The following is a 27,873-nucleotide window of genomic DNA, read 5'->3' on the forward strand; positions in this document are numbered from 1 at the left end:
TTTTTTTATAAAATAAACTTCAAATACACTCATCACAAATTTTAGAAAAGTTTATTTTATTATGTATTTAAAAAAAGAAAATACATTCTCTACAAGTATATTAGATAAGAAAAACTTGATACGATTTTATGTAGTGAGGAAATCGAACTTTTCTTTTAACTTAACATTCTTGATGGGAAAATACTGAACTTACTCAGATTCAAAATTTTGAGTAAATTGATGCTTATGATGAACTTGTGATGAATTTACGGATATATAAACTTATGGAATACTTGAAACAAGTAACTTTTAGTTGAATACAATATGTATGTTTCTATATTTGTGTATGATCGCGCAGGTGTTGTCTTCGTGTTTATTACTCGGCGTGGGTGTGTTTGTCTTTTTTTTTTAAATGACAATAATGTTTAGAAATAATGATCAAAAATGTATCGTTTTCATATTAATTTGTATTCACCGTACAGACTATCCCGTAACTGGTGGTATAATCGAGCAATGAATGATTCCTCACGAAGAGACGAGACAGAAACTTCTTAGAAAAGATTTCACTTGACACTTTCGACTTACGAGGAATCTAAACCTCGTTTTCCTCGTTTCCTCGTTTTCCGAGGAATCTGTTCCTCGTTTTCTCCTCTCATTTTTGACTGTCGCCATTTATGGGGCACCCTATGTAAGATGAAATTCTATTTTCAGCTCACCAGGGCACATATACCAAGCTTGAGGATGTTCTCGAGAGTTTGAGAGATTTAATAAAGACAGGGAACGCAACGCTCGGACTTCCACCCCTCGACCCACTCTGCATAGAGAAAGTGCCGGTTAATATCGACGTGAAGGATACGATCAAGTGCGTGCTAATTTGATCTCATCCCGGATTATTACGTGCGATGTACTTGAGAGCGCGGCGTAAAAAAGACGAAGAAGCGATTCCACGACAGCAATTCTAATTTCCCTTTTTAAGGTAATATCTTCCTTCGAAATTCTAGATTGGACGCAATCCTTACGAACATCGACGTGCGAGGTTTGTCCTCATACAAAGTCAACAGTGCCGACTTCCAATTAATCGGTATGAAACTGATGGCGAACCTCACATGGGAACACATAAACGCGAGCACTGATTACAACGCGACAGGTCTCATAGGCGTGGACATACCACTTTTCGGTGATGGAGTTATAAAGTTAGTATTCGTGTCATCAGTAAGGATCGAAACCGACACGTTCGTTTCCCAATTTCAATAGAAACAGACAGAAAAAAAACAAATAATATTTGTCTTCTCAAAAATATACATTAACCTCAGTTTCTTGGTGCAAGAACGCCGTGAATTATACAATAGTTTGTCATATTTTGTATGTATAAAAAAAATTTTTTTTATTATTTCAAAATACCGAATGCTCAATTTAAATGTCTTCTTTTAAATAGCTATCTTCAAAAAAGATATATATATATATATATATATATATATATATATACATATATATATATGTATATATATAATAGTGTCTTGATAAAAGAATATATATCTGGAATGTCTTGATAAAAGAATATATAATATCTTGATAATAGTCTTACACTGAGAAAAAAATACTTGAAGATTTATTTGTAGAATATAAAATTTATTTTTCGGAAATAACTCTACAAGTATTTTTTTTCTCAGTATAAAATATACTCCTTACAAGTTTTTGAAAAGCTCATTGTCATGTACTCAAAAAAAGGATTTTTTCTTTTTACAAAAATATCATCAAACCCGAAGAAAAGACTGGTTAGACTTTATTTAGTAAGCAAACCACACTTTTATTTTAATTTAATATTCTTGATCAAAATAATAAATCTACCAAGATTCCGAATGAATTTCTAATAAACTTGGTGCTTATGATAAACTTATGGTAGATTTGCCGATATGTAAATTTACGCAATATTTAAAAAACAAGTAACATTCACTAGAATGCGGTATACAAGCTGAAATTATTCTGTGCGTGCTGCACGATATCGACGATAAAGGCACGTCGAAGATACGCCCTTTATCGCTTGACTTTCTGTATTAATGCAAATACAACATGCCTAATCGTTTCCACCGATATTCCGATCAATGCACTACTGCGCAATTGTAATCTTAAGAGACCTTCCGCAGGCAGGTGCATCCTATGCATCAAATTTGGCGCAATCATACCAGTTTCGAAGTATTATTGCAGAGATACGTCAGCACAGTATCAATTAATTGTGAATTAACTGCGATATCAGTCAACCGCGTTATTTATCATTATCGTAATTGCACATTATTCCCGATTTCGCCCCCAGCCAGTCACCCTTTACCTACTTACCCACTCACCCTATTATCTACTAGCTCGACTAGCTCTCGAATTCAGTTATATGTCATCAATTCTAAGTTTATTTTCAGATGCAAAAAGAATTTTTCAGAGTTTTTCAGTTCAATGAAAAGAATTCTTTTTGCATCTAAAAATGAACTCAGAATTGGTGACAAACGATTGAATTCTTTTTGAATTCTCTATGCTATCTGGGAATTCACTTTTGAGTTCTCATTCAAAACCTCTCGGTTCAACTATGACATAGTAGCGCAATGAAGTAAAAATTTGCACACAGATTTACGTTATTCTACAATTTTTCCGAAAGCTTTTCCGTGAAAATGTTTTCACGAAAGCCGGTGAACAATCGAACATTCATCCGAGTTTCACAAACCCAATATTGAACGCGGTTAATCAACGAAGCGACATGCGTAAGAAGTACGTACTAAGAAAAGATATGTGTTTATTTTTTAGCCTGGACGTTCAAAACTTCACTTTTAGCGTGGAACTTTCTGTGACAGTACATGATGATGTTTACCTAAAAGTAAAGTCCTTAGAAACAGATTTTGATTTGGGCGGAGTAGTGGTAAGTAGACGAGCTAATATGACAATTCTCGCCGAATCTTTTTTTTTTCTTTTGCTCGCTTATTACTTACCCGCGGTCGGAGTTCGTTCGCGAGAAGACAAAAAAGATTCGTCGCAAATGAGTTTTGTCGAGTCACTTTCGAGGATCAACGTGTAATTCTCGCCATTTGAAAACGTAAGGATCTAAGAGCGCTTCCTCCACAGAATCTTTCAACGCGAGGCTCGTTAAAAAAAAAAAAAATGCGAGTTTTCGATGCGGTTTGAATACCTATCCAGATAACACAGAAAATTCAAAAAGAATTCGAAAAGAATTCAGTCGTATGTTATCAATTCTGAGTTTATTTCCAAATGTAAAGAGAATTCTTCAGAGTTTAGTTCAGTGAAAAGAGTTCTTTTTGCACCTAAAAATGAACTCAAAATTGGTGACATACGACTGAATTCTTTTTGAATTCTCTGTGCTATCTGGGTAAGCTGTTCGATTACGCCCGCGAATGAACATACGATTGATCGTGCGATTTTTGCAGTTGGACATAACGGGTTTGTGGCACGACCCAGAAGTATCCTGGCTGGTAAGCGCCATGCTTTCGCACATGATACCTGAGGCGGTGTGTGTAAATAAAGAAATGATCAAAGGCTACATACATCCTGCTGCAATAGAAATGATCGACAACTTTTTGTCCGATAAAACAATCTCGGATATACTTAAATGGCTCACTTAAATTCGTTGTCCGTCGGCAGTGAAATGTTGACAAATGCGATTTTAATCTATGAATATCACGATAATGATACAATAAGAAATAAGAAGTTTCGAAAGCGCGTGACAAAGATTTAAAGCGATGTCAATCGATCAAAACATACGATTCGAACTGATAATTCAATAACATCTCCGTCAATCAAATAAATTTGGCGTATTAGACTCTAATGTGGAATGTTATCAATTTTCTTATCTCCGCGCCTTTATTCTCTTCCCAAACAGCACAATATCTAAAATCGAATCATAAGATGTCTTATGACTCGATTTTGGACATTTGTGCTGCCTTAGTTCTGTTTTCTCATATGTTCTTTAATTAATGATTACCGGAAGAGTAGTTAAATTATTTATCCATTACACGCATATAATAATCATATCTATCTATATATGTATATATATAAATAAATAAATGTATATATATAAATAAATAAATAATTTTAGATTTAATATAGCGCTCTTTCTTTCCCTCTTTTCCTCCCACTCTCTCTCTCTGAAATATTTTATTTATAATCAATTTATAATCAATTTATAGTTAACATTAGCGTGTTGTATTTCTGTAACGTATAAAAAGGCATCATGCTTCTTTTGTCTCACGTGTAAACCACACACGTGTGCACACGCAACGCGTTATCTGTCGCACGAGACATGAACACTAGCCGAGGCGTACTGTTTTACCGACAGTGCAGATAATTGGAGAGTAGCGACATCGTTGATTCACTCGCTGGAAGTACTTGGACGATTAGCTACTGCCTGCTACAGTATTGCTTTTGCGCTACAATATTGATTCACGCGTAATTTAGAGATTTTTTATATATTTACAAGACAGCATGCATATTTACGTATAATTACGTAGATTTGCGTAGATTTGCGTAAATTGCATTTTCACGGTATTTTCACGAGCAAGACTCGTTCTCCGAGATACTCATTTGTGGTACATAAAGCCTATTCTACAATTGCGTGAACGTGGTTGTAAGTAGTTGTAAGTGATTACGACACCAATCAGAGTAAAGTAATCAGTGAATAAAACATTCATTCAACATTGGTTGACTCTTACGTTCACGACTACGCTTACGCAATTGTAGAATGGGCTTAAGATCAATTTTTCCTACCTCTTGGTAAGCTAACCAACAGTTAAATCATACGTCTGTTTTCGTCTAATTTGAAAGCGCAACAAAGACAATACAATTTAATTGTTAATTAGGAGAAAACTGGACCTTCTTAGGTTACATTCCAAAACACTTTTTTCGAGGAAAATTTTACTCTTAAATCTATCCCATACAGCACAAAATATATTTATAAAATATTTACAAAATATTTATAAGATTTATTTGAATATTTTATAAATATTTACCAAAATATTTTATAAATATTTTTATAACCTTAGTTTCAATAGATTATAAATATTTATCATAAATATTATAAAAATATTTATTAAAATATATACATTTATATATTTTTTCTCTTTTCTGAACTTTTCTTAAATTTTTAAAATATATATGTTCTTAGTTTTCATTTTATATTGTTTCACACGCTACTTAATTCAAGTTAAATTGTACTTCAAAAATTTGCTTACCATTGCCAAGATTCGAAAACATGAGACCTCTGGTTCTTGAGTCGTGCATCTTAGTTACTGTTACTTTGACTGAGAGACGTTTTGTATTGTATACATATAGTATATCCATGTACGAAAACAAATGATTTACTTAAAGGAAGAGAATAGATCTTTTTAAATATAAAATGTATGTTTAAGAAGTATGTAAAAAGTATATTTAAAAAATATTTACTTGTTTTAAAAGTAAATAAAATACAAATAAATCATTTTGTAAATTTAAATAAATTGTTTCCTAATAATAAAAGAAACTTTAATTTGAAACACGAAAAAGATACTTTTAATATTAGGAAATAATTTATTTAAATTTATAAAATGATTTACTTGTACTTTATTTACTTTTGAAACAAACAAATATTTATTTAAACTCAGTTTTTACATTAAAAAACTAATTTTTTTCTTGTAAGAAAAATTTTTTTTCTAGAAATTCATAATTTTACAGCTTATTTTACAAATTTAAAAAATATTACTTTATATTTATATTATACTACATATATACTTTATATTTATACTACATATTTTATAAAATTTAACAAATATATATTTTTTTAAGTTAAGAAATTATATTTAACAAAATATATTTCTTTGATTTAAAAAATTGTTTTCTGTATACATTACCAATTTAAATTTCGATTTTCTTATTTCTTCATTAATTTAATAATTATAAATAATTACGTTTATTTTTTTTATGTATACTATTTATAGAAATATTTACAAAATATTACTACAAATATTTATTTTTTGTTTACTATAAATATTGTATAAAATATTGAGCCTATTTTAATCAGCCTATTTTAATAATATTTTGATTAAATATTTTGATACTTTTTTCTTTATGTATAAAAATATTTATAAAATATTTATATAATATTTTTAAAAAATTATTCGACATAAATATTTATGAATCTTTATCATAAATATTGTATGCTGTCTGGGATAGTTCACGTTACATACACTATAGATTTAAGTGGAAAATTTTCCTCGGAAAGAACATTTTGGAATGCAACTTTAATCAATGATATTCGATAATATCTCGTAACAACAAATATATGTGACTCACCCGTCGACACAGATGAGGCTTCCTTCAGCGGTTTGCAGGTGTAGAGCTCGACAGGAAATTTGAAGGTCGAGCCGTCATTGTACCATGAACGTGCGATCCCTCGTTCGTCACTTCGGACTTTACGTCGCACAGAATGCTCGCTTAGAGCATTCGACGGCATCTCTCGCACGACAAACGCGCGGTACTTACTTTCGACACTCCGGATGATGAAAATTCTCGACGTGAGACTCACCTACGACCGGTCGAAGTCGCGGGAGACTTTCTTCAAATCCGACTTACCGCGCCATATTGCTTGCCGCGACTAACGTACGTATCGCAATGTCTGATTATCGCAATATCGAATCGCTTGACAGTATCGACTCTCGTAGTATCGAATCGCTCGAGAATATCGACTGTCGATGGCGACATCAACAACGAGTTTCTTTTCGTGAACTCGATCTTACTTATCAATCATATCAATCATTACAAAATCATGAAACATAAATAATTTTTTCAGCACATGGAGGCGATCATTTCGGAAAATAAACATTTCCATATGTTTTCCAGGTTAGACGTTCGCTTTTCGCGAGTTCACACTAGGAAGAACGATTCGTGATTGAACCCAAGTTTCTGCTCGATTTAACAACACCTTGCTGCACTTTCTGCATTTAGTGGAAAGCAAGTAAATGAGAATTACCACAAGAACGTGGAAGGGAGAAAAATCGTGAAGATGCGCAGAGAACCGGCGAGTGAATCATTTATCCATTAATAGTTCAGAATACGCAAAATTGCTGCCCGTCCGACGAAATCATCATGCAACACTGACGGTGTCGTACGAGACACAGTCAGCATGTCAGTTTTCGTGAAAATTGAAATTAGTCAGTACATTTCGCGGTGAAGAGATTATTTCTTTCGGAGTGAGAGAAAGTTCTTTTCTTTTTTCACAAGTTCTCTCTCTCTCTCTCTCTCTGATCGAAAGTGCCGTCTCTATCTTATCGACGGAAATAGTGACAGCCCTGTTTCATCGACGGAGCGGGCGATCGGGCGATAGTCAACGGAGTATCGGCGTACGTACGGATGACAAATCTGTCGCGATCTGTCCACAGTGCCCGATTATCGTTATCATAACGTACGTTGGACGTGAGTCTTCCTGCCCGGCGCAATAATGATTTTGCTCGAGATACACAATAGGATACTTGAAGAAACGTTAACGAACAAAATCAAGAATGCCTTGTCGGGGTAAGCGGCTCGTGTGCGAGCGATTTTCTACTTGAAAAACCGCATGCTTATCAGCATAACCTCGCACAAGAGGATGTGGCGCCGGGGCGGTGTCCGTCGCCACGTTCATATTTTCTCGGGAAAAATTCTCCTCCCAAATATAGCCGATCGAATTTCGTTTGCCTCGCTTCCAATTTGTTCGCGTTACCTCGCACTGGACATCGCTCCAGGTGTCCTGCACGGCTGCCGTCAATTTTGACCTATCTTGATCAAACGTGTCTCCGAGATTGTGTCAAATCCGGAACTGCAATGATCGTTTTTGCAGTTGTCCTTCCTTCAACAAACCGTTTCTTTTCGCAGACACAAGCAGGAGTCGACAGACGTCGTCATAGCAGATTTTGACGGAGTGTTGTTTCATATTTCAAACCTCAGCGGTGACAAGTCAAAGCTTAGAGTAAGCAGATATTACTTAATATTGTCAGGCTGAAGCTTGTTGTCTCTTTAACTTAACATTGAGGATATGCTTCCTCTTGCAGATAAGTATCCTGCTCAAATTTTATAAACAATTACAAGAACATGGCGCGGATGAGCTGCTTAAACGAGAATACGGGTCTCATCTTATTGCACCGGAGAGTGGTTAGTTATATGCCCTGATTGTGTTAGTTCTCATATTTGTAAAAGTGACAGGGAATTATTGTAAACCATGTATCGTTTCCTTAGGTTACAATGTATCAGTACTCATAGATCTGGAAAAGTTACCAGAGGACTGGGAGGCATTAGTGAGGAAAGTTGCATTGCTGAAGAGGCACTGCTTTGCCAGTGTTTTTGAGAAGTACTTTGACTTTCAAGAAGAATACTTTGATTCTCCAGGCAGGCCGTTGCAGAAGAGGGCGGTTATTCAGTATAGGGATGAAGAGACAATGTGAGAATCTGTCCTATATGCTTATGCTTCCCAATTGTTCTCCAGTGTGTTCAACGTATGTTAATTATCATTTCAGGTATGTGGAGGCTAAGAGCGACAGAGTCACAGTGGTATTCAGTACAATATTTAAGGATGAAGACGACATGGTTATTGGCAAACTGTTCTTGCAAGAATTGAAAGAGGGCAGGCGGGCAAGTCACACCGCACCCCAAGTATTGTTTAATCATCGCGAGCCACCGTTGGAGTTACAGGATTCTGAAGCAGCTGTAGGAGATTGCATCGGCTACATTACATTCGGTATAGATATCTGTTTCTCTCAGGACAATAGTACCACTTTGTTCTTTCCTTCCTAACTGCTTCTTTAAAGAAGTCATTGTCTTTAACAGTAAGACAAAAAGTAGTTTACTATCCGTCATTTCACTTTTTGATGCATAATGATGCTTAAACTGGGAACCATTATTCCTCTCACTTTTGTATAATTTTGTTTCTCAGTACTGTTTCCACGTCACACTAACCGGGAGGCTCGCGACAATACTATCGACTTGATACACATGTTTAGAAACTATTTGCACTACCATATTAAGTGCAGTAAAGTTTACATCCACTCCAGAATGCGTACCAAGACAACAGATTTTCTCAAGGTGCTGAATAGAGCAAGATCTCAGTCTAAGAATACTGAGAAGAAAACTATCACGTAAGCATCTAGTTACACTTTCTCTTTCTAAACTAAAAATAATCAAGTACAAAGATAAATGATTATATGATAAATGAGAAGAAACAAAATCGACCATCTTTCTACATTATTAAATAATATTCTATGATAAGAGCTTTTCAAAGCGTTTTCTTTTTCATCTAATGATTTTCAAGCGCTGTACACAATAAATTACTTCTTATCTCTCATATAATAATGCTTGATCCAGCCTGTTTTGTAAAAATGGCTTTTACGTTGTTTCTCACAGTACATATTTAAGTATATCTTTTTTTACAGGGGACGAACGTTTATCAGGAAAGAATGAACATGCTAGAGAGACAAAAGTGTTATCACTTCCTAAAGAAGGAGAGAGAGAGAAAGAGAAGGATTATCGCGCGTAGTGCGGTCAAAAAAACCATTGTCTGTCACGTGCGAGATTCCCCACGTTGGCATTCCTTGATTCGCGCTATCAGCAGTGCTTCGGACCTTTGAGTTTCAACCAGTTAATTGAACAGTGCCCTAGGAAATATTTAGCGTCTCGTTAAGTGGGTGAGAAGAGAAGATAAGATGATCGTACTTCTCGTCTCATCGTCAACTTATTCAGTATGACGCGTCCCGAGAAGGGAGGGAAGATATTCGAAGATACCGAAGTTACTGTATCTGCGTACCAACGGTGCTAGCGAGTATCGGTCGTTGCAAAAGGTTTCGTCGGTCTTCACAGTGATCTAGGATTCAAAGATAGTAGCGCTGAAACTTGAAGGAGAAGCTTTACGGATTCGGTTACTTATTACGCTGGTTGTTATCTCGAACAATTTATCATACGTTATGACATTCTTCCAATTGCGTCATGTACTCCGTGTGCGAGTACATGAAATGCGTATTAGTGTTATGGCGACTGATACACCGCGCTGCGAGACATCCACGAGAACTTGGGCGGACAGGCATGAGATACATACATTAAAGATACCTAGAAATTCAATTAATTGTCGAACTTATCGAGTCTGTGATTTTATACCGTTTCGAAGTTTCCTCGGAGCAGCGTTAATTCGAACGGGCATGGAAGCGGTATATCGATAGAAACCAGATGATGATAAGTAACGGAATGATTAAACAAACACTTTTACTTTCCACATAGCATTTCTCATCGCGACGAACGAATCACCGAGCGAGCCAAGTATTGTTAAATAGCTCGATTGTTTCCTCTTATAATATTTTTATCGTCTCTACTTTATCGCTATACATTTTTGGCTATTGTGAAATAATAAAACGTCATTAACAATCCACACAGAGAGCTACTTCTACGGCTAACCCGCGCCAACGTATTGATCTGTAATCAGTGAGTGGCGTAAAATAGGGAGTGTCGGAGCTCGCTCTTCAATTAGTAACCACACCCAATCCACCGCGATACCGCTGTGAATTTTCCTCTCAGTTCAGAAGCGTTCTCTCGGGATGGGCATATGCGTCGATGCACAGACCGTTCGAGATATCCAAGAGACAATTGATACGTAAAATTCATTAATTAATCAAACTCTTGCACGTTTACAGACTCGTTAACTTGCTGAAACGGTCGTGCCTTGCGTACGAATAGTTGTGTCGGATCCCCCAGGATCTCTGGCGCTTTCGAGAGCCCGATGGATGAGCAGACGACGCTAACGACGATCCCGAGCACCTCCTCGTCCTCGTCCCCGTGTTCTAACGAGATCTCCGCGAGGGCAGAGGACTGTGCGGTGCAAGGTGCGGTGGAGCAGTGGCTGGAGAACGAAGCGTTCCCAGGTTTTCGCGTCTGGCAGCTCGCCGGCATCGTTCTCTCCGTGCTGTTGTCCATCGTCATCGGGCTCTGCTGCTGCATCCGCTTCCGCGTGCCCCGGACGAAGCAGGAGATCGAGGCGGACTACATCCGCAAGAGGATCACCAGGAACTTCCGGCGCGAGCTCTCGAAGATCAGCAACATGGAGATGGACGAGATGGATCTGCAGAAAGGTAAACGGTCGCGCTACGTCCATTCGAAGAGGAAGTTTGGAGGAGGTGGGGTGGCTAAGTAGTTGATCGTAGCCCCCCGGGCTAACATCGCTTTTCACATCGCAGCTCTGGACAGAATCCGAAACGAGCCCGAGGAAAACGCGTCCGCCCCGGTGGCGAAGGAGTGCGCGGACGTGTCGCAGCGGAACGCTCAGCGTTGCTTTCGATCCAGATTCAGCGCCGTCTTCGACGGCATGCGTGTGCGTTTCGGTCAGCGCGAGCACACCGGGGCGTCCAGCGTCATGATATAAATAACGACGCGCGGACACGTTGTCGATAACGGGTATCCACACACGTTATTTATTCATCTATTTATTTATTTGTATAACTTCTATATTGTCCTCTTTTGACAATATAAGGAAAAAAGAAATTAGAAACGAAGAAAGATTACTTGGATTTGCAGATATTATGCGCGTAACCGATTATTATCCGGCAAGCCCCGAGGTGTGTCATAGACGATAGCCAGTTCACTTCGAATTGCATGTGTGACATCTGGCGCTGCTATCAGTAAAAATTCAATCGAACACCCAGATCCACGGAAAACGTCCGCTTAGCCGAGTTTGCTTCATCCGTACGAAGAGATTTTGCACGAGACGACGCGTTATTATTACTTGCGTGATATCGTGCGCTCTTCCAAGAATTCAATCGCCTGCAGTTCAAATTTCCTAATCGTTAAACTGACGTAATGCTGACGGCGTTACTGTGAGCGACTCAGGCAAGATAGAGTAGTTCTGTTAGGAGAGAAGAAGAAATCACTGAGAAAGGAGTGCGAGAAGCGCGGAGTCGAGAGAGTTTCGGGAGAGGAGTCAGTGCTGGGCAATAATAAATTGTGTGTGTGACACTTTCTTTGACTAAATATAATCTTTATTTCATAGATATATTTTTTACACAAATTTATTTACTTTTAGCATGCAACAGTGATCTATAGCAACGGATAATATGCTTTAGAAAGCACTCCCACGGTATATGTGTATGCAATGTTGTATGTGTGTGTCTTTGTGTATGTCTCTTTGTGTGTATGTTCATAGTGTCTTCTTTCTTTTCTACCGTGTTGAGATTGCTGTCAATTAAATCCTTTATATCGATTAATTATTTGTACTCTCTCGTTTAACCGTTTGTCTTATTTTACCGCACACCGATTGATCTTTATCGCAATTGATAAAACTCGTCAAGAACTATGTAGATTTAATAGTCGATGGTATTACGCGACAAAGTGTTAATACTCCATCCAGATGCGTTATGAAAAAATCATACAAAATATAAAAGGACAAGATAATGAAAAAAGAATAATGTAACTCGATAGAAAGAATCGTGTAGCGAAAGACGTCGATGAAATTAGTTACTGGACGAATACGTAGCTCCTATAGAAATTTCTGTAGATAGCGAATTTCTTGTTATACTTTGCAAATTTGTTTTATCGAACTACGACGATGTTGCGCACAATTTCCTCGTTTCTAACGCCATTTACGCCGAGACGACCGTAGTGAGGGATCTCAGGGAAATCTTAAAGCGACATCACGACGATCTCCTCCCAAATAACTTAAGACGAAAACAGGAAATGAGGAAACTTGACAAAATAAAAGGCAACTGAAGGTGCGTGTTTATGAAAATGATTTATTTTAATCCGGGAGACATACAAGAAACGGATCCTGCGGAACGTCATGTGACAAAACGATAACTTTATAATTCCGCAAACATAATTATAAATAACTTTATAATTATGGCAACATTTAAAAAACGTATCACTCCGTTAAACGCTTCGGCAAATAAAAAAAAAAAAAAAAGGGCGGAAGAAAAGGGGGAAGAGGACTAATTGCGATCGCCGATTGAGCGAGAAGTGAATCCATCGGGATACTAATCAACGATTTAATTATCTCAACTGCGACAGTTATCGCAAAAATTATACTTGAGCGAGTGGGGGCGAGTGTATGTGCGTTATCAGTTGCTTCATTATAAATAATAGCGGTTACTACTAACTAGGGAACAAAGTAGGAACCAAACAGTAAAAAATACATTAAAAAAATTTGGTGTCGCTTCACGACATTCGAGCGCGCCGACAATTATTGAATCGTACCATCGTAATTATTGATCTCACTCAGTAATATGCCTTCAATTCGTTTCCATCATATTGAGGGTTTCGCCGATATAACTGTTTAATCACAATCGTAATCCATGGGAGATGACTGATACACGATCAATCATCGCTCTTATCTCGCGTGTCCATCTGCGCGCGATCCTAATGAAAAATTTTTAACCATCATTATAACAAAATAGGTGCGGAAATCTCACTTTCCGATGTGTCTTTCTCGTAACTTTGAGTTTCATATCTCGACGGGGATTTATACAACGTAAAATAAACTGTCGAGATATACTTATATAATCTTTTAGGTCCAATTGTTCAATAGCAGCTCAAACATACACTTAGGTTTAAATTCTGTGTTCAAACGTATTAAACACATTGATAGTGTTTGTAGTCAATGGGTCTGTTTTCTATCGCTGAACTGGCTGCACTAGTTCTCTCTCATCTTTCTTACGCCAAATGTTATCTGTATATCTTTTTAAGTTCCGAAAGTGTACACTAGTTCAGTAATGGAAAACAAAACCCATTGTATTAAGTACAACAGAGTTTAAATTTAAATCTAAGTTCGAACTGTTGTTGAAAGGTCGACTCTTTAATCTTTTCGATTACCAAAGCGAGGTAATGACATAACTTCAGAGCAGTTTCTCCATCGTCCTTTTGATATCGTGCATAATTCTGACTGATGATTTGTATTGTTATTCGCCGAGAATGCTTCTCCTCGGCGACGGTATCGGGAATCAGGACAGCCAGAGACGATGCTCGCTTGTCACGTACTTTCATTAATGGGAAATCAACTCGAAATTTATCAGGGGATCATATATCTGACCGTTAGACGCATAGATTTTCAATGTCTTTGGATCCTTATATTCTAGAATCTTTGAATGCTTCGATTATTGGATCGCGCTATCTGTGATAGTAGCCTGGATCCTTACGCTCTACGATGTTGAAGTCCTTAAATTTTAAGATCTCTGAATCCTTACATTCTAAGGTCTTTGGATTGTTATAGGTTTTTAGGATCTGTGGATCCTTAGATTCTAGGAACTGTGGATCCTTAAATTCTACGATCTTTAGGTTCTTGGGTGTTACGGAATTTTTGCGCTCTTAAGTTCTAAGGTCTTCGAGTATCCTTTTTGAAACTTGTGAAAACGAGAACGAGCGGAAATACGAAAACTCAGTGACTTTAATGGACCGTTTAAGCGACTATTATAAATGACACAAGATGCCCAAGAAGCCCCAATCCACTTCTTAAGTAATCTCTCTAAGAATAATTGCTAGCATTTTGTCCCAGATTTGGAAGAGAGAAGCTCTATCCTTGCTCCATTCGTTTCGATCCAACGATAGAAAATCAATTGGAAAAATCGACCGGGACTTCATGGGCGCTTCACATAATCTAAAACACGCTCTCCTTGATCAATGGAACATTCAGTAGGTAATTCCTAAAACATCACAGGACCACGGGAACTAAAACACGATGTTCTCCCCGAGCGGATTCGGAAAATAGCAGAAGAGATACCTCGCGCGCGTCGGAATAAGAAGACGTCGAGGGAGAATCGCAACGAGGGAGAAACTTCGATCGACTAGAGGATCCGACGGCGCGAAAAGTCAGCGTAATAAACACACGATCATCCTCATACGCTTCTCCCGTGAGTCGAGACAACTAGAAAGAGATCGTTAGAAAAGTCTGCAAGTGTGGTTCTCCTTCGTAGAAAGACTGCCTGGCGACTTGGAACTTGATTGAAAAATCTCAAGAACCCGACTACGCATTAACCACCGCACGTAGAACATCGGTACAGATCATCGCGACTATTCAACGACGCCGCGATTTCGAGGAATGCTGGCGTTAGTTTATCGACTTTTGCATTTTTTTTTTAACGCGCGTACACGTTAATATGTAACGAATAACTACGAGATATATAACGATGGATTCCCCTAATTGATGAAGACCGATCGGAAGTGTGAGTCAAATAGGTAGATAGAAAGAGATTTACAGGCAGAGAGATAAAAGGGGAGGAAAGGTGGAGGACGGGGTAAAACAGAGAGAGAGAGAGAGAGAGAGAGAGAGAGAGAGAAAGAGAGAGAGAGGGGAGAGAAAGAGAAAAATAGTTTGCTACGAGGTAAAACCCACGGCACGTCGATGCGTTTTCTCGCGTCTGCAATATGCATTGGTTGTCGTCGCCGTTTTACAACAGCCGCGAATCTACTATTTATTGCCAGAGATTCTAGTAATAAATAACGATCGAATAAATAGTTATGCGCTTTGCAAGCGCTCAATCTAACGCGAGAAACGCAACGAAGGTACACCGTAGACTTAAGAGAGGTATCTTATATGACAGCTCGGGGTAACGTCGCGACGCGCGACTTGATGCGGCGGCGGCGGCGTCGATGGCGCCTACGCGTGCCTTCACGAGATCTTGTTCCGCCACCAGGAGAATTTCATTTTCGGGCTGAGATACTGGAAACTGATGACCGACTGCGGGATCAGCGCGAGTATCGGCAAGAAGCTGCCGCAGCTGCGACTTTTCGGTTCCTCATCGCTCTCCACCGTGGTCGTAGTCGTGGTAGTCGTGGTGGTCGCCGTGGTGGTAGTCGTCGTCGTCGCCGGCGTCGAATACGGATAAGGCGTCGACAGCGGATTGCACGTGATGTGAATGTCTTCGGGATTCCACTTGTCGCTCTTCGCGTCGCTCTCCTTCTCCGGCGGCGGGCCGCCACCTCCGCCACTTCGCCTCTTCTGCTTCTTCTCGGCCGGTGTGCTGCTCATGTATCGCAAGACGCTGTTCTTCTCGGATATATCGTCGCCGTCGGCGCTCGCCTCGCATGTGAGCGGACTCTTGAGGGACGTCTTGCGGTACACCTTGGATCTGGGCGCCTTCGCCGTCGTCAATTGCGGCGACGACGCCGAGCGTATCGCGTCGACGTTGCGAGATGTCCGAGAAGTCGGTGACGATGGAGTGAAATGTTTTTTGTCTCTGCTCTTCAAGGCCGCCGTCGCCGTCCTCGTCGTCGTCGTCGTCGTTAACGTCGTAATGTCGCAACGGCGATTTTGAAGAGGGAGGCCGAGACCAGCGGACAATGGCGCTTCATTGGTCCCAGCAGGGACGAATGAAGCGTTCTTGAACCCTCAGCTATGCAGGCGCGAGTAAAAAGCGCAAGTCAAATCGTAGTTTTTGAAGTGGTAGTACTGCACATCGGTGCGCACCCAGTCGTCGGAGTGGCTCAAATAATCGGAATTCTCAAGATCGCGCGGACAATTAGCGGCCGCGGACTCCTTGTTGGCGAAGATTGTGACAAGGAACTTGCCTGGATTGAATGTGTTCAGCACGCGCTGGATTATCTTGTCGTAGGACTCCTCAGAAACGTTGCTTTCGAAGGAGACGTAGGAGAACTCAGGTTCCGGCGTGATGTGAATCGTCATGTACTTATCTTGCTGAAAGTGTAAGCGAGCAGATAAGCATATAATTATTCTTGTAATCGGATACGAGCAACGATACGAGCCGTTGCTCGTATCCGATCAGTCGCAGTCGTTGAAAGAAGCACGACTTACATTCTTTGAGACTCCGTTCATCGAGTACCCGCAAGGCTCGAACAGGAAGTCATCTATAATCATTTCAGGGATCAACTTGTCAATTCCCGACTTGCCCGTCGCCTCTTCGGCAGACGAGCAGACGTCTTTGGTGAAGATCGACATTATTTCCGGATCCAGATGCGTCATGAGTATCTCCAAGGTCTGGTCTGGTTCCGGCGAATCCTGCAGGTCTTTGTCCTTGAACAAAGTGTAAAGATACCAGCAGTCCGTCTCCGGTGAGCCCAAACAGTAAGCTTCGCCGTCTGCAATGCATAGGTAAGGCTACGTGACGAAATTTGCAAGTTAATCTAATTTTTTCACAAGTTGTCTCTCCTTGTTTTTCTCCAACTGGAAATAATTACGACTTGATAATTACCGTGGAAAAGGGAATGTAGCAAAGCGACTTCTTCCTTGAACGTCTGGTGCGGTGAGATCTGGAGCTCCGGTCTCTTGTAATTCTTTCGCGAATAAAAGACATTCTAAAACATACGTCAAGTGATAATGACGATTAAACGTCTGTCGCCTGGAGCTCGGGTTTCCGCGGGAGTTTTAATTGGAATGTACGAAAGACAAAGAATAACTATCCGTCGTTATCGCCGAGAATGAATAAGCTTTGACCCTTATCAGAACTAGATAAGACCTCTTTGCTCATCCAGTAGCAAGTACTAACATAGTAACGCGCATGGCGTTCCTTCAAATTTTTTTATTTTGATCTCAGCCCTTTCGGATCGAACGTATTATGTTTATCTTGAACTTGTGACTCAGAATTCCACGATTTGTCAGCAATGTTTCGCGTGCAAAGCAAAAACAAATGAATTGAATCTTCTAATTAACAATTACAGAATACTTCGATATCGAAATCCCATTTTGAAAAGGCTTGAATCGTACATCGATAACGCTGTATACGATATTGTTGATCGACAGTGATAATCGCGTTTATCACTAGTTATACAATCATTATTCATAAAATATGTAAATAATTATAAGCTAATTTATAATCATTTATAACACTTCCGTTTGATCTTCCATTGACTGATCAAAGTGTTCATTCTCGAACAATCTTTGAGAAAAGACGTATTTTTAAAAAGAAAAGATAAATTCTTCGCAGCTTCACAATTCCTATCCTCGTGGATCGCGCGCTTTAAAATAGCGTCTTCCGATACGATCTTCATTTTTGACGGGATCAATCTAGGACGGTCCGAAAATAAACTCGTCGATTGATAACCGAAAGAGAGCGAAGAAAAGAAGCAGCAATTTGATAATGGCTGGCGAGAGAGATCCTCGACCGCGGGGACTTTGCGCCCGATTGACAGTCTGGCTTTCCTCCGCTCAGTCGGGACGGATTCGTTGCGGAGAATTGGCCGCGCGTGCACAATCGCGGAAACGCGTTTCGGGTAAGAGTGAGCACTGCACACACGGGGGTATCGCGAGATAGCCGAGATCAATAAACCAGGAGGCAGAGACGCGTCTCACGTGGCGGAGAGAGAGACAGCCGCGTGTGTATATAGTCGCGTTTCTTATCCATGCACTAGGTCAAGTTATATAGCTAAGCACTCCTAAACTGAACAACCAACGCTCGTTCGTTCGCTCGCTCGCTCGCTCGCTCGGGAACGACTGAGGTGTCCCGGAGATTTTTTGGTAAGGTCGTCACGTACTCTCTGAATTTCTTGGAACGGAATTTCAGTCGAAAAGTAGAGCGACAGTGAAAAATCGCCCCATTTCGTGTTTCAGTAGTATTTCACTCATATAGCATGCGCATTCCCCACTCTGAGTCGCCGAATATTTTCTGTCACAAATCGAAGCGTGAATCGGATGTATCGTCGTAGGGACAATTTCATCCTTGATTGGGGGATTCGCTCATGTAGAGTCAGAATCCGCAGTTTGAGCTTGAATAAAATATTGTTCCCTCTTACGATTTCGAGTATTAGTCGCTTCGGACGAGATCTCACTTCAAGAATTTCAGAGAGTATACGCTCTGCGTGTCGTCGTTTTCCTCTTCCTCTTCTTCCTACTCTTGTCTCTGGCAAAAGTTCCCGCGATCGAGGATCTCTCTCGCCAGCCATTGTCTCATCGTCATCCTCATCCTCGCCAGTATTACCTTACCTCGACGTCGTCGCAGCCGGTATATTCCTCGACGATCTCTAGCAAAGGCTCCAGACACTGTAGGGGTGTAGTGGTGCCGCATGTCTTCAATATAAATCTGTGCTTCGACACGAACATGCTGCTCTCGCTGCGGACGAAATAAATGTTGTACTAAACAATCAATCGTCATCTTCGCGATTAGCAGGGTTACATTAACAATGCCCGAGGGAGAACATGATCAGATAATTACTGACAAATAAACCTACCAAAGTGTTATACTCCGATTTTGATAAGCTTTTAACATACTGTAGTCTACGGTCCGTATTCTGAGTTCTCTTTTAACGATAAATAAGCCTTTAAGAGTGACTCATAGCTAATCAGAAAGCTTATAAGCCACTTTTATAGGCTCATTTATCGTTAAAAGAGAATTCAGAATACGAGCCTAAGTGTAAATAAGAGACACATATTGTTTTATACGTGTCCATACGGCCGGTAAGAGGGTGACACATCCTCTTCAAAAAAGTCGGTTTTAATATTTCTGAGCGAATATTATTATCTGAGCTGAATATTATATATATCTGAGCGGAAGAGCAAATAATACAAAGAAATGTTTCAAATAAAAGTTTTATGGGTTTTAATGGGCTTCACAATGCACTCAGATTTTACAAAATTAAGGAGGGAAAAAGAGATTTTGAAAAAAATGAATTTTCAAAAAATCTGAGTACATTGTTATAAAGCTCATTAAAACCCATAAAACTTTTATTTGTATTATTTACCGTTCCGATAATATCCGCTCAGAAATATTAAAACCGGTTTTTTTCAAGAGGATGAAACATCCTCTTGAAAAGTCGGTTTTAATATTTCTGAGCGAATATTATCGAAGGAGCAAATAATACAAAAAAAAGTTTCAAATAAAAGTTTTATGGGTTTTAATGGGCTTCACAATGCACTCAGATTTTACAAAATTAAGGAGGGAAAAAAGGATTTCGAAAAAAATGAATTTTCGAAAAATCTGAGTACATTGTTATAAAACTCATTAAAACCCATAAAACTTTTATTTGTATTATTTACCGTTTCGATAATATTTGCTCAGAAATATTAAAACCGGTTATTTTCAAGAGGGTAAAACATCCTCTTGAAAAGTCGGTTTTAATATTTCTGAGCGAATATTATCGAAAGAGTAAATAATACAAAAAAAAGTTTCAAATAAAAGTTTTATGGGTTTTAATGGGCTTCACAATGCACTCAGATTTTACAAAATTAAGAAGGGAAAAAGAGATTTCGAAAAAAATGAATTTTTGAAAAATCTGAGTACATTGTTATAAAGCTCATTAAAACCCATAAAACTTTTATTTGTATTATTTACCGTTCCGATAATATTCGCTCAGAAATATTAAAACCGGTTTTTTTCAAGAGGGTGAAACATCCTCTTGAAAAGTCGGTTTTAATATTTCTGAGCGAAATTATCGGAAGAGCAAATAATACAAAAAAATGTTTCAAATAAAAGTTTTATGGGTTTTAATGGGCTTCACAATGCACTCAGATTTTACAAAATTAAGGAGGGAAAAAGGGATTTCGAAAAAAATGAATTTTCGAAAAATATGAGTACATTGTTATAAAGCTCATTAAAATCCATAAAACTTTTATTTGTATTATTTACCGTTCCGATAATATTCCCTCAGAAATATTATCGGAAGAGCAAATAATACAAAAAAAAAATTCAAAAAGTTTTATGAGTTTTAATGGGCTTCACAATGCACTTAGATTTTACAAAGGAGGGAAAAAGGGATTTCGAAAAAAATGAATTTTCGAAAAATCTGAGTACATTGTTATAAAGCTCATTAAAACCCATAAAACTTTTATTTGTATTATTTACCGTTCCGATAATATCCGCTCAGAAATATTAAAACCGGTTTTTTTCAAGAGGATGAAACATCCTCTTGAAAAGTCGGTTTTAATATTTCTGAGCGAATATTATCGAAGGAGCAAATAATACAAAAAAAAGTTTCAAATAAAAGTTTTATGGGTTTTAATGGGCTTCACAATGCACTCAGATTTTACAAAATTAAGGAGGGAAAAAGGGATTTCGAAAAAAATGAATTTTCGAAAAATATGAGTACATTGTTATAAAGCTCATTAAAACCCATAAAACTTTTATTTGTATTATTTACCGTTCCGATAATATCCGCTCAGAAATATTAAAACCGGTTTTTTTCAAGAGCATGAAACATCCTCTTGAAAAGTCGGTATTAATATTTCTGAGCGAAGTATTATCGAAGAGCAAATAATACAAAAAAAAGTTTCAAATAAAAGTTTTATGGGTTTTAATGGGCTTCACAATGCACTCAGATTTTACAAAATTAAGGAGGGAAAAAGGGATTTCGAAAAAAATGAATTTTCGAAAAATATGAGTACATTGTTATAAAGCTCATTAAAATCCATAAAACTTTTATTTGTATTATTTACCGTTCCGATAATATTCCCTCAGAAATATTATCGGAAGAGCAAATAATACAAAAAAAAAATTCAAAAAGTTTTATGAGTTTTAATGGGCTTCACAATGCACTTAGATTTTACAAAGGAGGGAAAAAGGGATTTCGAAAAAAATGAATTTTCGAAAAATCTGAGTACATTGTTATAAAGCTCATTAAAACCCATAAAACTTTTATTTGTATTATTTACCGTTCCGATAATATCCGCTCAGAAATATTAAAACCGGTTTTTTGCAAGAGCATGAAACATCCTCTTGAAAAGTCGGTATTAATATTTCTGAGCGAATATTATCGAAGAGCAAATAATACAAAAAAAAGTTTCAAATAAAAGTTTTATGGGTTTTAATGGGCTTCACAATGCACTCAGATTGTACAAAATTAAGGAGGGAAAAAGGGATTTCGAAAAAAATGAATTTTCGAAAAATATGAGTACATTGTTATAAAGCTCATTAAAATCCATAAAACTTTTATTTGTATTATTTACCGTTCCGATAATATTCGCTCAGAAATATTAAAACCGGTTTTTTTCAAGAGGGTGAAACATCCTCTTGAAAAAAATCGGTTTTAATATTTCTGAGTGAATATTATCGGAAGAGCAAATAATACAAAAAAAAATTTCAAAAAGTTTTATGAGTTTTAATGGGCTTCACAATGCACTCAGATTTTACAAAATTAAGGAGGGAAAAAGGGATTTCGAAAAAAATGAATTTTCGAAAAATATGAGTACATTGTTATAAAGCTCATTAAAATCCATAAAACTTTTATTTGTATTATTTACCGTTCCGATAATATTCGCTCAGAAATATTAAAACCGGTTTTTTTCAAGAGGGTGAAACATCCTCTTGAAAAAAATCGGTTTTAATATTTCTGAGTGAATATTATCGAAGGAGCAAATAATACAAAAAAAAATTTCAAAAAGTTTTATGAGTTTTAATGGGCTTCACAATGCACTCAGATTTTACAAAATTAAGGAGGGAAAAAGGGATTTCGAAAAAAATGAATTTTCGAAAAATCTGAGTACATTGTTATAAAGCTCATTAAAACCCATAAAACTTTCATTTGTATTATTTACTGTTCCGATAATATTCGCTCAGAAATATTAAAACCGGTTTTTTTCAAGAGGGTGAAACATCCTCTTGAAAAAAATCGGTTTTAATATTTCTGAGTGAATATTATCGGAAGAGCAAATAATACAAAAAAAAAATTCAAAAAGTTTTATGAGTTTTAATGGGCTTCACAATGCACTTAGATTTTACAAAGGAGGGAAAAAGGGATTTCGAAAAAAATGAATTTTCGAAAAATCTGAGTACATTGTTATAAAGCTCATTAAAACCCATAAAACTTTCATTTGTATTATTTACTGTTCCGATAATATTCGCTCAGAAATATTAAAACCGGTTTTTTTCAAGAGGGTGTTTCACCCTCTTACCGGCCATATGGGCACATATAAAACAACATGTGTCTGTTATTTAAACCTAGACTACAGCATGTTAAAAGCTTATCAAAGTCGGAGTGTAACGCTTAGGTAGATTTACTTGCGAGTCGATCCACGGCTGTCGAATCGATGCTGAAGTTGATACCCGCGTTTGTTAAGGATAAGACAATCAAAGAGGAAATTACGGTCTTAGGAGTAATTTCTATCGACTGACAGCCGTTTTAAAAGATTTTAATGCGCTTTCTTCCTGATTTCTACTTAGAGAAAAGTCTCTGAGAATTTTCTCTTCGCAGATCTCAAATCGACAATTTTACTTGGAACGCGGTTTAGTAAAGAAACAAATTTCGGAGTTCGATTGAAGGGTTAATTAAAAGGCTAATGTTCACTATTATATCGCATCTTAAGATTCTAATAACAGGTGCAAATGGATTTCGCTGGCTGGGGACAGCTTAAATTTAACCAATGGTGGTGATAACCAATTAACGTCTTAGTTAACTAAACTTTGTAATTTTTTATTTAACATAATAATAAACACAATAGTAAACACAATATAGGTATTAGATTTAGGTTACTAAATGTATACAATTTTTAGGACAACTTATCTTATCTTTTTAAGACTTCTTATCTTTTGAATAAGAAACAATATAGTATTCACTTAGGACAACCCTTCTTATCTTTTGGATAAGAAACAATATAGTATAGTATTCACTTTTCAGTGAAGAATTACAAATATCCAAGTAGGAAGAATGTTCCGATAAACTGAACAATAAAAAGATGTGATCGAAAGATTGTTTAAAACATTTTTAAAGATGACTCAAAGAGAAAGACTCACGAAAGAAAATATCGATCGAAAATACTAAAAACTTATAAGAAAAGTTGTTTGTCACATTCCGAAGTCATCATCTTGAACTAATCTTCACATTCTTCGCCGGTTTTTCTTTTAGTAACTCGCTACTATTCGAATGCTTTCAGATATCGTCAGCTTGCTTATCGCAATCTGTAAGACAGATTGAGCGATGGTCGATTCTATCAGGCACGAGGCAAGGAGCCGAGGGAGATGCCGATCGCGAGTGGACTCTGCAAATACACTGAAGTTAAGAAGTACTCGAAGATCGACGAAGAATGAAGGGTATTAAAAGATATTTACTTGGCTACCGTTGCCGGCTATTTTCGGAGCTGTGCTTCACTATTAGGCAGACTCGTGTACAAGACAGGTTGTGCGGGCACAAATACTCGTATTTTCCCTGAAGATGAGAAGAAGTGTGACGCGCGGGCATCGACGTTACATCAACAGCGCATAATCGTCCCGATAAGCCCATTCACTGAATTAATTACACTCACTGATAATTTATTAAAAGCTCGGCCAAAGCCCACCGTTTCACTCAATCATTCAGTGAAAGAGTGACGTCAACACGTGTCCCATTTTTGGGCAGTAAAAAATGTACTTAAAATAGATTAAAGGCTTAAAAAAAGGCTTTGATAAGCTGATTAAGAGATATAAATTTTAGAGCCCCCCAGTGTATCGTTCCTACAGTTCAAAAAGGTTCCAAATTTTAGGCTACTTTCTTTATGTTTCTTTCATTTCATTTCAAAAGAATTTTGTTTGATCTAGCTTTTAAAATAGTTAAGCAAAAACAATTTGGGTATTTCGAATGTTTTTGAATAGGTTAAGGTGCATTTTCCTATGCACTTCATGTTTCAAAATCAACCGGAAGTTGATGTTCCAATTGGAATTTTCTATTTCCGTCAGTTTGGAACATGGAATTTATACCATTAAATTCTTCATTTAATTTTATTAAATGTAACATTTTGAATTTTTAAAATCCGTTAAATTTTGCTAAAGAAACATCAGTTTGAAATTAGCTTAAAATTTGGGATCTTTTGTATTGTAGTGTTGGTACGGTACGCTTTAAAACTTATATCTTTGTAATGAGCTCATAAAGCCTTTAATTTGGTGCCCATTTTAAGTACATTTTTCACTTCCCAGAAATGGAACACATGGCCTATGGATCAATGGCATCGCTCTTTGCAATGTTTCGCATATGAATCCTAAATCGTCCTGACGTCTCTCCTCGACGTTCGAATTTTGATCGAATTCAGGAATGCTCTCGTAGATCATCTAATCTGTTTCCCCGACGTTCCTTTTTCTCTTCGAACCGATGTTGGAAATAGAACCACCCTAAAAGTTGACTATGACACTGTCGAAGGTTATCAACGGTAGAGAATGACCTTAGATTTTGCGAAAAGACAAGCGGGTGATAACGAAGTAGTAGTCTCTTAAACGACTTTCTAAATATAGTACGATAAATGGACATCGAAGTTGATAACGCGCCGGGCGAGTGACCAACATGTCTTGCATGCCTTTGCAGTATTAACAAAGCAAAAATTCCATCGGTTATCCGCAGACAGATTAAAGGAAACTCCAGCAGAAGTGGCGAGTTTGACGGCTGCGGTGATCCTCGTCGCACGTTCAGCTGTAACGCGCGTTGCTTCAAGTTCAAGCAGCAGACTTTCGGCAGATATGTCTTCCAAGTACGCGACGTGCGCTCGTGTGAAACATTCTGCTTGCTACCCGCGACAGTTACTTCTGACAACGACGGACACCGAGGATGCGACGGCGAACGTCGAGGTTCCAGGATATATCCTGTTTTAATCTTCCTCTATCCTGATCTTCTGTACTGAAGGAAAGAACACTTGAAGATTTATTTGCAGGACAAAAGATTATTTATAAAAATAAACTATATTTCACAAACTCCATATCCCACAAATAAATTCTCAAATATTTTTTCTCGTGTAACCGGAAGACATTGATCGCTCGTGGTAGCTAAAAACTCGTTAGCTCACAACCGAAGGATGGCATGAACGATCCATAAGTCTCCGAGAATATTGATTACCTCGGCATTTCTCTTTATGAAAGCCGAGCGTCTCATATAGTGAGATCGATCTGTGGAAATTTCCTCCCCCGGCGAAGGCGCCGAAGATAATGTTTATATCGATGGATGTTTCTCAATTCTTCGCAGTCCTCGGAATCCCATTCGGGGAATAAATTCTCGAGGAACACGGTCTCGTCGTGCGAATTTTCTCTGCCTCGTATCTCGTTCCATCAACGAGCACTTCACCGTCTCAAGCTACACGTGCCTCGACATCTCGATCGTATCTCGATGGGAAACCTTGATCCGATAAAGCTGAGGAGTTCGCCGTGGGATAAGAGCATCCAGCAGGAGAACCTCAGGTAATAACTTTCGAGGTTTTTTGCCCCATGGCGTCGTTGAGCACCCGGCATTTCGCGACGCACCGCGCCCGAGAAAGGCGCGGATTCGTGGGTTCGAGATGGACGAGGCGTGCTCGCCCGGCGAGGGTTGAATACCGCGCGCGAAAGTGTCACCTTGACCATATTTATTTATAGGGGCGGATCAGCACTAGGTCGACCCGCGCACCCTCGAATATTCTGGAACCGGGACACACCGCGTAGCGTTGCGTCGCGTCGTCGTCATCGTGGCCGGCCGGGCCGGGCCGGACGGTGCACCTTCCATCAAAACAATTCGATATATCGATTAACCACCGGCACGGGTGAGTGCCTCTCGGTCGTCGCTGCTTCCTCTCCCGGAACGCCCCGCGCCGTGCGAAAAATTGCGCCGTTGTTCCGCAGCAGCGTTCATCTCCTCTGAGAGAGGCTCTCCCGCCTCTTTTCAACGGTTCCCAAAAATCTACCGTGTGCAATATTTAGGCTACAAGAGGAAAGGGCGTCCTTTATTAAATACTTGGGTACCGTGGTCAATCGAGGACACCTAGGGAAAAAATTTACTGATGCAAACATAATGAACGAATTTTGCGGAAATGAAAATAATTGACAAATTTCGCTGATGCGCTTGCTGAGTGAAAATCAATAACAGATGGCAAGTGAATATTACTTGGGAAGTACTTGCAAATCTGTGTACTGGAATATAGTTTTCTTAAACAGCTTATTCTAAAACTGACAACGTTACACACAGAAAAATACTATTCTACTACTAAGAAAAACAACTACTCATCAATATGTTTTTAAATAATTTTATATTATTCGTTATCGTCAAGTTATCTTAAGTTATTTTTAACAAAGAATATTTCCTGATCTTACAAGTTTTAAAAACAAATTTTAAAAACAAAACTGATTATCATATATTCACAAGAGAAGAATTTTTTCTCTTATAAGAATACTATAAATCTTCATTCAAGAAAATGATTTGCCTCTACGTAGGAAGTGAGTCGAATTTTTGTTTTAATTTAATATATTTTTTACTGAAACGCTAAATTTACTGGGATCCGAAATATATCCTGAGTAAAATTGATGCTTACAATGAACTTATGATAGATTTTCGGATACACGAACTTATGAAATATTTCAGACAAGTAATGTACTGCTTGAATGCAGTGTATATATTTTATACACTGTGTGTATATAGTTTATATATTTTTCTGTGTAATAAGAACAATCGAATTTGTTAATCGCCGGGAGAAACAAGAAATTTACATCGAACTTGTGAGAATACGTGGACGAAATTAGCGCAGGTAAATTACTGCAAGTTTGGTATGTATTGATTTTATACACTGTGTGTATATAGTTTATATATTTTTCTGTGTAATAAGAACAATCGAATTTGTTAATCGCCGGGAGAAACAAGAAATTTACATCGAACTTGTGAGAATACGTGGACGAAATTAGCGCAGGTAAATTACTGCAAGTTTGGTATGTATTGATTTGCTGATATTCTGCGTCAAATTGAAATATACGAGGGTGGTCTGAAAAGTTTCCGACCTAACAAAGATACAAGTCATTTTTTCTGAAAATTGTTTTTTATTTTTCAACATAGTCTCCTTGTAAATCTACACACTTCTCCCAGCGATGCTCCCATCTCTGTAACCCGTCGAAATAGTACTCGGCGTTTTTCTCTGCAAAATAATTGTTCACGAAGGTGATTGCCTCTTCATTTGACGAAAATCTCTGTCCTCCGAGCGCAATTTTTAGATGAGGGAACAAAAAGAAGTCGCTTGGGGCTAGATCTGGTGAGTAAGGTGGATGGTCAAGCAGTTCAAACCGTAATTCGTGGATT

General features: G+C 38.1%; 8 protein-coding genes across 11 annotated transcripts in view; 5 read left to right on the plus strand and 3 right to left on the minus strand.

Annotated features, from left to right (window-relative positions):
- The window catches only part of LOC116852158, a 6,773-nt gene extending 2,971 nt beyond the window's left edge, over positions 1 to 3,802 (plus strand). The window contains exons 3-6 of the mRNA XM_032832225.1: positions 691 to 841; positions 981 to 1,172; positions 2,770 to 2,881; positions 3,405 to 3,802. Of these exons, the coding sequence (XP_032688116.1) occupies positions 691 to 841; positions 981 to 1,172; positions 2,770 to 2,881; positions 3,405 to 3,599 (650 nt within the window). The 3' untranslated portion in view covers positions 3,600 to 3,802. The remainder of the gene's footprint in view (positions 1 to 690; positions 842 to 980; positions 1,173 to 2,769; positions 2,882 to 3,404) is intronic.
- LOC116852154 (acetylcholinesterase-like) overlaps positions 1 to 6,592 on the minus strand; it is a 59,883-nt gene extending 53,291 nt beyond the window's left edge. Inside the window, exon 1 of the mRNA XM_032832215.1 lies at positions 6,301 to 6,592. The gene's annotated coding sequence lies outside the window, so the exon portion shown is untranslated. The remainder of the gene's footprint in view (positions 1 to 6,300) is intronic.
- A 407-nt stretch (positions 6,593 to 6,999) lies between these two features.
- Positions 7,000 to 10,393, plus strand: LOC116852156 (probable actin-related protein 2/3 complex subunit 2). The gene is made up of 7 exons (XM_032832223.1): positions 7,000 to 7,518; positions 7,858 to 7,951; positions 8,034 to 8,133; positions 8,218 to 8,419; positions 8,496 to 8,716; positions 8,912 to 9,113; positions 9,408 to 10,393. The coding sequence occupies exons 1-7, from the start codon at positions 7,445 to 7,447 to the stop codon at positions 9,433 to 9,435; spliced, it is 921 nt and encodes a 306-aa protein (XP_032688114.1). The 5' UTR covers positions 7,000 to 7,444; the 3' UTR covers positions 9,436 to 10,393.
- Positions 10,394 to 10,552: 159 nt separating this feature from the next.
- Positions 10,553 to 12,575, plus strand: LOC116852160. 2 transcript variants are annotated; one of them, XM_032832227.1, is made up of 3 exons: positions 10,553 to 11,090; positions 11,196 to 11,412; positions 11,533 to 12,575. In XM_032832227.1, exons 1-2 carry the CDS (start codon positions 10,742 to 10,744, stop codon positions 11,378 to 11,380), a joined length of 534 nt encoding a protein of 177 aa, XP_032688118.1. In that variant the 5' UTR covers positions 10,553 to 10,741; the 3' UTR covers positions 11,381 to 11,412; positions 11,533 to 12,575. The 2 variants fall into 2 exon arrangements, with proteins under 2 accessions (XP_032688118.1, XP_032688117.1); XM_032832226.1 differs by having other exon boundaries at positions 11,196 to 12,575.
- Positions 12,576 to 12,723: 148 nt separating this feature from the next.
- On the minus strand, positions 12,724 to 16,330 carry LOC116852138 (exocyst complex component 5-like; the record flags this gene model as incomplete). Its single annotated transcript, XM_032832191.1, has 1 exon — positions 12,724 to 16,330. A coding segment is annotated over one exon (720 nt), but the record flags the coding sequence as incomplete, so codon positions are not given.
- Positions 16,302 to 27,873, minus strand: part of LOC116852155 (S-adenosylmethionine decarboxylase proenzyme) — an 18,215-nt gene continuing 6,643 nt past the window's right edge. For both annotated transcript variants that reach the window (XM_032832221.1, XM_032832222.1), the window contains exons 3-6: positions 18,878 to 19,004; positions 17,151 to 17,253; positions 16,754 to 17,037; positions 16,302 to 16,636 (exon numbers count right to left, since the gene is read on the minus strand). In XM_032832221.1, coding sequence (XP_032688112.1) covers positions 16,331 to 16,636; positions 16,754 to 17,037; positions 17,151 to 17,253; positions 18,878 to 19,004 — 820 coding nt within the window. In that variant the 3' untranslated portion in view covers positions 16,302 to 16,330. The remainder of the gene's footprint in view (positions 16,637 to 16,753; positions 17,038 to 17,150; positions 17,254 to 18,877; positions 19,005 to 27,873) is intronic.
- LOC116852162 lies at positions 16,902 to 25,485 on the plus strand. 2 transcript variants are annotated; one of them, XM_032832231.1, is made up of 3 exons: positions 16,902 to 17,050; positions 23,756 to 23,912; positions 25,189 to 25,485. In XM_032832231.1, the coding sequence occupies exons 2-3, from the start codon at positions 23,800 to 23,802 to the stop codon at positions 25,463 to 25,465; spliced, it is 390 nt and encodes a 129-aa protein (XP_032688122.1). In that variant the 5' UTR covers positions 16,902 to 17,050; positions 23,756 to 23,799; the 3' UTR covers positions 25,466 to 25,485. The 2 variants fall into 2 exon arrangements, with proteins under 2 accessions (XP_032688122.1, XP_032688121.1); XM_032832230.1 differs by lacking the exon at positions 16,902 to 17,050 and adding an exon at positions 18,093 to 18,168.
- LOC116852161 lies at positions 25,763 to 26,488 on the plus strand. The gene is made up of 2 exons (XM_032832228.1): positions 25,763 to 26,015; positions 26,190 to 26,488. Exons 1-2 carry the CDS (start codon positions 25,783 to 25,785, stop codon positions 26,449 to 26,451), a joined length of 495 nt encoding a protein of 164 aa, XP_032688119.1. The 5' UTR covers positions 25,763 to 25,782; the 3' UTR covers positions 26,452 to 26,488.

The sequence above is a fragment of the Odontomachus brunneus genome, unplaced genomic scaffold (genome assembly GCF_010583005.1).
Source record: "Odontomachus brunneus isolate Ranch 3 - 2012 unplaced genomic scaffold, Obru_v1 Obru_scaffold_203, whole genome shotgun sequence".
NCBI classification, from domain to species: Eukaryota; Metazoa; Arthropoda; class Insecta; order Hymenoptera; family Formicidae; genus Odontomachus; species Odontomachus brunneus.

Excerpts from the sequence above, each read along its gene's own strand:
- LOC116852161 (XM_032832228.1), top strand. The coding sequence starts at position 25,783 with ATGTTTCTCAATTCTTCGCAGTCCTCGGAATCCCATTCGGGGAATAAA. Across the intron at positions 26,016-26,189 it reads ATCCAGCAGGAGAACCTCAG|GGGCGGATCAGCACTAGGTC; the intron begins GTAATAACTTTC and ends ATTTATTTATAG.
- LOC116852156 (XM_032832223.1), top strand. The coding sequence starts at position 7,445 with ATGATTTTGCTCGAGATACACAATAGGATACTTGAAGAAACGTTAACG. Across the intron at positions 7,519-7,857 it reads ATCAAGAATGCCTTGTCGGG|ACACAAGCAGGAGTCGACAG; the intron begins GTAAGCGGCTCG and ends TTCTTTTCGCAG. Across the intron at positions 8,420-8,495 it reads TATAGGGATGAAGAGACAAT|GTATGTGGAGGCTAAGAGCG; the intron begins GTGAGAATCTGT and ends TTATCATTTCAG.
- LOC116852162 (XM_032832231.1), top strand. The coding sequence starts at position 23,800 with ATGGTCGATTCTATCAGGCACGAGGCAAGGAGCCGAGGGAGATGCCGA. Across the intron at positions 23,913-25,188 it reads AGATCGACGAAGAATGAAGG|ACAGATTAAAGGAAACTCCA; the intron begins GTATTAAAAGAT and ends GGTTATCCGCAG.
- LOC116852160 (XM_032832226.1), top strand. The coding sequence starts at position 10,742 with ATGGATGAGCAGACGACGCTAACGACGATCCCGAGCACCTCCTCGTCC. Across the intron at positions 11,091-11,195 it reads CGAGATGGATCTGCAGAAAG|CTCTGGACAGAATCCGAAAC; the intron begins GTAAACGGTCGC and ends TTCACATCGCAG.